The sequence below is a fragment of the Trichomycterus rosablanca genome, chromosome 2 (assembly GCF_030014385.1).
Source record: "Trichomycterus rosablanca isolate fTriRos1 chromosome 2, fTriRos1.hap1, whole genome shotgun sequence".
Classification (NCBI taxonomy): Eukaryota; Metazoa; Chordata; class Actinopteri; order Siluriformes; family Trichomycteridae; genus Trichomycterus; species Trichomycterus rosablanca.
This window is the reverse complement of record NC_085989.1, coordinates 5832997-5842589: the sequence shown is the minus strand read 5'-3', so window position 1 is coordinate 5842589 and position 9593 is coordinate 5832997. Positions and strand designations below refer to the sequence as shown.

General features: G+C 37.5%; 1 protein-coding gene across 1 annotated transcript; it reads right to left on the bottom strand.

Annotated features, from left to right (window-relative positions):
• Nucleotides 1–132: 132 nt before the first annotated feature.
• ngly1 (N-glycanase 1) lies at nt 133–7590 on the bottom strand. The gene is made up of 12 exons (XM_062989851.1): nt 7478–7590; nt 5831–5945; nt 4930–5154; nt 4421–4583; nt 4037–4256; nt 3795–3916; nt 3066–3211; nt 2872–2982; nt 2291–2467; nt 1856–2044; nt 1423–1600; nt 133–1168 (listed from the first exon to the last, which is right to left on the bottom strand). Exons 1-12 carry the CDS (start codon nt 7576–7578, stop codon nt 993–995), a joined length of 1923 nt encoding a protein of 640 aa, XP_062845921.1. The 5' UTR covers nt 7579–7590; the 3' UTR covers nt 133–992.
• Between the last annotated feature and the right edge of the window lie 2003 nt (nt 7591–9593).

Here is a 9593-nt window from a genome sequence, read left to right as displayed (position 1 = left end):
GTGGTGATATACAAAAACTTACAAAAAAGGGAGTAAAAGGGGTAGATTTGTCAATGTATAGTTTTGTTTTAGCTTATTATAGTATAATAAACTGGGTAACACTACTAAGGTAAAGCAGTAAATAGCATCCAGTATGGTATTGTAAAACGATTTATTTAGTTAAGAAATTGCAAAAAAAAACAAAAAAAAAAACAGACACAGCGGACTGTGTGGTATGACATAACATTATTACTTTATATCAACATCATTGATACACTTTTCTAAGTATTCTATTGTTGGGTGTCAAAATCTTTATGCCATCATTGTTTCTTACTATCACAAAACAGTGTTATGCAAAACTTTGGACACTCTTGTGCAAATTCCACTGTTTAAATTGTGCAATAACACAATAACTATTTATTTAAATGTATTTATTTAAATCTATTATTTAAGTTTTTTTCTCATGTGGTGTAATGGTAAGAATTCCAGGGGTTCGAATCTCAAGCAGGGCAAACAAATACAGAAGGTGCATGGCGTTAACAACATCACCCATCTTTAATCCGGAGGGATTCTTAGTAATAAACAAAACAAATAAAAATCGATGAATAAAAAATGTAAAACATTAAAAATAATTAAAACATCTGCTTTCTTATATTTCTCATTGGTAACAGTGTTCTATCTGCTATGAAACCAAAGTATGGAGATTTCAACATAAAGTTCCAGAGGATAGAGTATTCAAAACCGTCCTCTTTATAACTTGATTGGACTCTCACAAAGTTTCACCATGTTAAATAAAAATGTAATAATTTGAACCCTTTCCTGTCTTTCACAGACCTATACTTCATTTTTCATTGATATTTCTATGTACAAAGCACTAACACACAGAGCAGACTTGATTAAAAGTGAGAGCGTGCTAGGTCTCTACTACTCACACTTCGTTCACCATAGACTCAGACATTACTGACCAATTTCTTGTTTCTCAATAGAAAGAAAGAATCTGGAGCAATAATCTATCAGGCGTCTTCCATTTCTACAAGGATTTCTAACGAAGGTGCTTCTGCTTCCTTCATACTCTGTCTGAAAAGCTGAGCATGTTGCCAAGCTGCGTCTCCGTCGCCTCCACCCAGCTCTGCTTCTACAAACAGTTCACCAGATCCTGAGAAACCTACTGGTGAGTGCATTTCCCCATCTGCAAAATCAAGAAGTAGAATTTCATTCTCCCGCACAAGTATAAGCTTTAACTGACATTACTAAATCAGAGTCACTCAGGTCTTTTACCTGCTGTTTAATATCTAATGTTTTAAATATGCCTGACTGTGACATGCACAACTGTTACAAAACAGACATGACCATATATCTGTATCTGTGCTGATGTTCTGATTTTAGGGGTTTATTCTTGACTTTAGCTCTGGAACTGAGTAACCAGTCTATCAGGTGTTTTACCTCCGGGAAACTCGATGGTGGTTTGGGCAGAGCGTAGTTTCCAAAGGACTTCAGCAGAGTGAAAGGTCTGACTGGTGGCTCTGACTGAGACTGACTTGATCTTCATCCCGACAGGAGCACACATGATTTTCCAACACACCCTGCCAGATATCGATCCCTCTGTCCGGGCAAGGTACACCTGGCACACGATACGAGAAACAACACATGCATGTTACTAAACTTGATAAATAATAAATACACTTTATGATGAACCACTGCAATGCAAAGAAATCGAATGGCTCAGGTTTTTCAAACATTGAGCAATTTGTTTAGGCCACTCAAAAATGTTGTTTCTCTTAAGCCACTAAGAGGTGGACCTGCTGCAGTTCAGGTTGTTTTGCAAGCGACATAACAATTGCATTAGGGAAATTATGTTATTTATCATGAAACTAACCATCTGCCAGTCCTGCTCTTCCTTCCTGAACACAGACTCATTCTTCCACACTGCGTTTTCCCAGCCCTGGATCTTCTCTGCACCATTATGCACTCTGCAGTAAGAGTCTTTGGTCACATTATATTGCAGGTGGAATAACTTTGCACACTTTTCTGGCTCGGTGGGGATGAACACAAACTCTACAGCCTTCTGAAAACAGAAAGTCATTCATTTAATACAGCAAAAACTAGTGGAAATGACAATGTTAACATTTGTGCATGTCTCTCATGTTGTACTTTACTACAAATTTTCAAAATAAAAACTCTAATCCAACACATAAATTTCAAGCTAATTAATGTTAGTGTGAACTGGGCTCAAAATAACAAAAGTATTTCATTAATACTGTATTCCATTTACAGTCGTAAATGAGGGCTATACTATGGCATTCTCATTTACCTTTTTGGCACTGGCAGCACCAGTCTCTTCACGTGCAGCCCTCCAGGCTAGAGATCCTGATATTCTGCCTCCTAGTTCTCCCGGTTTGGGAATCTTAGGGGAAATAAACTCCACTAGCTCCACCAACAACCTCTCCAGCAGCTCCCGGTTTCTCTCAGGATTCAGTGACTGCTGCTTCTGTAAACACAACAGAACAAACCACAAACCACGTTCATTCTTTTTAATGTTGATTTAATAATGCTAAACATAATAATGATCCCTTTTATTTGTTGGCTGCAACTATATAAGTATGGCAGCTCTACAAAGATCATACAGATATACATTCTTTAATATTCCCCCAGTGATGAATGACAAGGGGAATTTGGCTTAATAATAATAATAATAATAATAATGGTCTAAAAGTTTAATAATTTCCGTAATAATAAACATTAAAATTGTATTAAATGTATGTAATTTTTTTATTGTATTGTTTAATCTTAACATATTATTGCTTCTACTACACTGCTGCTTTGGAAATATCACATATTTACAAAAAAGGGAAAAAAAACCACTCAGTTGTGTCTGGCAGTGATGTTACTTACCACAGAATTAAGTCCAGTGACGGTGTGTAGCAGCCACGTCTCCTGAACCTTCGTACGTCTGGAGAGGACTTCCTCATGTTTACAGGAGTAACGCCATGTCACATCAACCACCTGAAATTGTTCAAAAGGGACGTGTAACTTCACAGACACACAGGGTTTAAGATAAAGAGGACCAGTAAGACATTTGTTTCTACCTGATCTTTAGAAAAAGCAAAGATGTAGGAGAGTTTTTTGCCCCAGCCGATCTCATACAGCAGAGGTTTATCGCACGTATTTTCACATGGATCACAGTGCAGCCAGCGGCGCTGAGAGTGAGAGTACACCTCCGTCCACACATGATCTGCAAAATCACCAATAAAATAGTCGTCTGACTTTGTATTTAAGCTGTAATTATACTGGCTGTTTGTCAAGATCATAATTAATAAAAGCTTGTCAAATTGGTATCAATAACCAAGGTAAGCTCTACATTCAAAACATTTAGACCACACTTCATTTTATGCAGCCACGCTCATCTGAGAAGATAATACTATATGGCCAAAGGTATATGGACACGTCTTCTATTGTACAGATTAAATTCAGGTGTTTTAGCCATGTCAATTTCTAACAGGTGTATACAGTTACTTATATCTATAAAATAAATACTCAGCTTCCAACTTGTACAACTTAGCAAGCCCTGTACTGCTGGAATTCAGGGTTCGAATCCCCATGTCTACATACAGACATGATTGCCTGTGTCTGTTATTGCATTGCGCCCGGTGATTCTGAGAAAACTGTACCCACCAAGCTGTGTTAAAACCTGAAAATGAAATAAAATAAAAGAATATTTCAAATTTTCCAACGAACTCATGTTCCAGTGTCCACATACCTTTGGTCATATTCATATTGTGTATCTAAATAAAAGAGAGAGAAAAGGTTCTGCATACCTGTGGAGTCCCAGATATACCTGGCCTCCAATCCCACTGCCCTGCAGCACAGAGTGAAACAGTTGGCCCATTCCCCACAGCGCCCCCTTCTGGTCTCCAGCAGCTTCTCAGGATTGTTGTACCTAAACACAAATATAGAGAAATTATTCAAATGAATTTACTTAGCGAGTGATGTGTAGAAGGCAAGAAATGAGCGTGTGCCATTAGTTAGTACAAGTGTTTAGGCTTTAATAACACAGTACCTTGGAAATCTGTTGATGAGGTGACAGCTGTCACAGAAGTGGTTTTCCACATTGCCAGCATCCCAGCGAAGGTCATCTGTAGAAGGTGTCAGGGGACCAGCGTGGCGGGTATTACCCCGGCACTGACTGCAAGGCAGGCTGTCCACCCAGGAAAAGAAGTCCTGTTTAAACCACTGCAACAACTCCATTACCAACAAGTCCTCCTCAGCAAGATCACAACCTAAATATATAAAAGATAAACAAGGATTAATTAATCATCACACAAACACACTTGACTATTATTGTTAAAGCTAATATACAGGACACTCAGTATAGTCTATATACAGCACATTTAACAAAACAGAACAGCTCTTCCAAGTGTCTATTAATGAGTCGAGCTCGGACCTGGGTCTGCTTTTCTGGCCTGCTGAAGTCGTTCTTTTGCTCTGGAGTTCAGCTGTTCATGTGGTATACACCTCAAAGCTTTCTGCTGAAGGTCAGATTTCTCATACATCATCACATGCTGAAAGTTTGCTTGCAGAGTCCTGAGGAAGGTTGGGCTGTTTATCTAAGACAAAAAAGGGAAATATTATATTATTCATATATGATGAGTACATGTCTGTGGGCTACAGGTACAGAACTGACAAGGCGCAATACGAAAGGTGAAGAGCAAAACAGGAAAAGAAAAGGCTAAACTGTCAAGATGCAAGTGAAAATAATGTAAACACAAATTCAAGGTATGCAGCTTGTTTTATGGGGTACATGCATTCAATATAAAATATGTGGGTATAAAATCTTAAAAGCTGCTCAAACTGTGCATCATACCAAAAAGAGTAATCTTATCTATCAATTTGACACACTAGTTCTACTGTACATTCACAAAGAGTCGATTTTCAACAAGTAAACCTTCTTACCCTGAACTGTTGCTGTTGTACAGCAGGTTGGGGGGCTGTGGCAGGCACAGGAGTTGGAGAAGCAGGAGAAGCGGAGGCAGTAGAGCTGCACGGGCTTGTATTCTGAGGGTAAGATGTACACTGACCTGCTTCTAATCTCTGGTTTCTTTCTGCAGCTAGAGACTCTCTCACCCGTCTCAGCTGATCCACAGACGCTGACCTCGGAAAAAACAGGTGGGTCTCGGCCTGACAGTGGCGAAGAAGTAAAGAATTGAAATATGTGTCATGAGAAAACGTTACTGCTCAGTGACGCTCACATAAGGACAGTGTATTTTCTATAAAGCTAAAGATCAGCAGTTTACATATAAAGAACACAGATTTATTACAACATGGCTAGTCATCCTTCTTGGAAGGTGGACTACATTATATAAAAACAAAAGGGGCCCCCTTAAGTCCCTATAGTGTATGTCTGAAACATGTGCTGGACTGCGACCTTACTCAGCCAGACTAGGTGTAGTTCAGTAATCTACTGTTGCGAGAATTTTTTACTGTAATGCTGTAAAATGTAACACACCTGTAATAACGCATCTATTTGTTAATTTAGATAACAACAAAAGTTAGATATCAACTTTGAGGTTGAGACTCAGAGTCGGCTGAGATGCTGGTGTGGCTTGCAAGAGATTAATCCGAAACTGATATGAAGGACAGAACCTTAAACACTACTTGCAGCTTGTGACTCACAGATTCATCACTGCTTGATAACTGGTGTTTCAAAATTTCCAAAAAAAGCTCCTTCAAATAACATATTCATGCCATAAGGTCCTCAATTTCTTAAATGTTCAATAGTTACATGTCACAGCTTTAACTGAGTGCCACAATAATCAGGCAATTGGGCAATGGGCCAAAAAAAAGAAATTGTTACCTCCTCAAAGCCCATTTCAAAGAGGCACTCGACCGCTCCTTTTATTGGAAGAAGTTTGGTGACAAATGTAGGGTTGCCGATTCGAATGGATCTGTATTTTTCTTCATTTGGGTTCCTAAGAAATATCAAAAACACATACACAGAAAGCTAGTTAGCAGCTTCTTAACATACCATGTACATTTAAAATTAGTTTGTTTGTTTATTAGGATTTTAACATCATGTTTTACACTTTGGTTACATTCATGACAGAAACTGTAGTTACTCATTACACAAGGTTCATCAGTTCACAAGTTTAATATCGAACACAGTCATGGACAATTAGTATCTCCAATTCACCTCACTTGCACGTCTTTGGACTGTGGGAGGAAACCGGCGCACCCGGAGGAAACCCATACAGACACGGGGAGAACATGCAAACTCCACACAGAAAGGACCCGGACCGCCCCACCTGGGGATCGAACCCAGGACCTTCTTGCTGTGAGGCGACAGTGCTACCCACTTAGCCGCCGTGCCGCCCTTTAAAAGTAGTAACGTCTTTAACTAGATGATGAATATTATGTCATTAATAGGTGACAAATGCAAAATATTTAAAATGACCTGTATTTCAGCTGCCTTTTTCCAGCATGTGTGTTCAGGTATGGAATGAGAACCAAGGTTGTGGCATGAAAAATGTTTAAAGAGTCTACGCTACTACCCATTTTCACCAAACATTAACTGCATTTACGAATGACCTGGGCATGATAAGACTTGCTAAAATGACTTGTCGGAACACTTACCCCCTATGTTCAATTATACTTTTGTAAGCTATACCTGTCATACAGATGAGCTTTGTGGGTATACAATTACTGAATGTAGACCAACGTTTGCTCCATGCTCTCTATTCCTCAATCAAAAGAAACCCCAACTAAGCAGTTATCTTTTGGTATTTAGGTGGTGGATCATTCTCACCACTGCAATGACACACTTGGATGTGCTGTACTTGTATTTGTGTAGTAGATGCAGCAGTGTTGTTGGGAATTTAAAAAAAAAACATTGTCGGTGCTGAGAAAAGAGTAGTGCTCCAACCAAACATATAAAGCCAACAGCATCCCGTGATCAGAAAGTGCAGAAGGATTTTTACACACTGGGTCTGAAAATACAAAACAGCTTAACTGTGTACCTACAACAAGTGAAAAAATGGTAGGTATTTCTAATAGAGAGGCCATTAAACAGTATTTAAAAATCCCAACAACACTGTTGCACCTAATACACTCATACCAATACAACACGCACTACCATGTTATTACCATGTTACGTTAGTGTCATTGCAGTGCTGACTACCATGTTATTACCATGTTATGTTAAGGTCATTGCAGTGTTGACAATGGTCCACCACCCAAACATGATCTGGTCAGTGGTGGGTCACTTTTCATCGTGGAATTTTTTATAGGCAAATGACAAATTGTACCAAATAAACAAATGGCCACAGTCAGTAATTGTATACCCACAAAGTAATAAACTTATACCCTATATAACGCACTCTATTGTGTACAGGAAGTCATTTGGAATTTAACCATTATTTCTTTAGCAAAATGACTGAGCTTTCACAAAGCCAGCTCAATCTCTAAAACAGAGATAACAATAAACAGAAGATTAAAGCGACGTTACCTGATAATATTATCCGCGTAAGTTATTAATAATTTTGAAACATCCAAAAACACTTCGTTTGAATTTTCGAATAAAGCAGAAACACCTGGAAATCCAGCCATCTTTGCTGAAGTTCCTAGGACTTGATCGCTGTACCAATCCGAGTCACAAATGCCCGCCCATGTTATACTAAAGTGCACTGCATAGTGCGCGAAAAAGCGTTGACGCGTATGCAGTATCTAGTGCACTATGTAGTGAATAGTCAGCTTTTAGATTCAGACTCAGATCGTCACCATTGCTGCCAAAATAATGCCTGATAAACCGTCCGAAAATAAAGACACCAAAAAGAAGAATTACTTTTAATGGTTTAAAAAACAACACGGATGTTCACATTTAATAACATTTATTTAAAAGACACGAAAGAAATAGAAAGAAGTCATTCTTTCTATTAGTGGTTTATCTTTAGTTTTAAAAGTCAACTGTGAATTGTTTAAAGGAGATTAGCATGAACTAACAAATTAAGACCACACGCACAAATAAAAGTCCTGAACACAAAAACCTTGTTCTGCTACTACTAACAACAATAATATTAACAATAATAATGACAACAATAATAATATTCATAGTAGTAAAATGGTATTATTAAAAATAACAATTGATTATTGTTATAATCAGCTATAACAGCAGTCTGTTATGTTGAGACCCAGGTTAGAAACTCATTGGTGCAATAGACTGGCTGGCCTCTACAGAGACATAATTGGCTATGTCTAAGAGGGCGGCCGAAGCCCTGCGATGAAATGTTGCCCTGTCCATGGCATTCCTGCTTTGCATCTGTTGTTTCCAGTCGAATGGACCTGTCATTATAAAATGGTTAATAATAATCAAATAAATGAAAAAAAAATTACTGTTGTTGTTATTATTATTATTATTATTATTATTAGTAGTAGTAGTAGTAGTAGTAGTAATAGTAGTAGTTAAACAATCTATGCATGTGTTATTACTATATTATTATATTTGATTTACACACTACAATTGTAAGGTATTGATTCTGTACTATTTTAAAAAATAAAGTCCATGTTAAATTGATAATTAGAATGATTTAAAAGTATTCATTATTCATTTGAAATTATCATAAACAAAGCCAGTGTACTTTTATGTTGACAGAAACCCATTTTATTATTTCCTTGTATTTTAGCCCTGTCTTGGATGTAACCATCAGTCATTTTAATCTATACCTCTGTGATGACTACTTTTCATATTAAAGTTACGGCCTCATCTCCACTGAGACCAGGGTTAGAATCTTAGCAGGTGCTATCAACCGGCCAAGTGCCTACACAGACATTATTGGTTATGTCTGGAGGGGGAACGGTCAGTGACCAAAGTCTTATGATGGATTGCTGCCCTGCTCAGCTGTTATATGACCATACAAATCATTGGACTGAATTATTTTCACCAAGTAGCATGCTATTATAAATTTTTCACTGTATTCTCCTCTTTGCTAATGAATTTTGTCTTTGTTTGAAATATACTGTCATAAATTCAGGCACCCACTTTTTATCCTCTTTAGGCTTTGGTTAGTGTGCTCATGTTGCACAAATATCAAAGTGCTGACTGTAAGCTTAATTATTGTAGATTATACTCATGAGGTTAATTAACAATCAACAACTGGCATTGTATTAGGCACTTTAATATGTGTTTTATGTAATTCATGCATGCATTTGTGTATGAGCAGGGGACAATGTGCATTTACCTGGTGGTGTGTGTAAATACTTAAATAATGTCTATAAGCAAGAAAGGAGCTTTCAAGGAAATGGTTTTAAAAAGATTAACTTACGCTGTATTGATTCCTGTTAACACAATTAGTGTTTTGTAGCATGTATCAGCAAGTGGATATTGGACTTTTCAATTTGACTGGTGATTGTGATACAAGCAAAACAATTTAGGTCTGGTGATACAGGTAAAACAAATCCAGGTCAAACAAATAAAGTTTAGTTTGAAACTGAGGTAAGATATTACTCTAATAATTCAGCTGCTGTGTCCTAAAACAGAAGATGATCATGTATAGTAGCAAAAAAAAATGTGTCACATTATTTTGTAAAATGTATGGAATATGAGGAATGTAGTTAAACTTGAAATG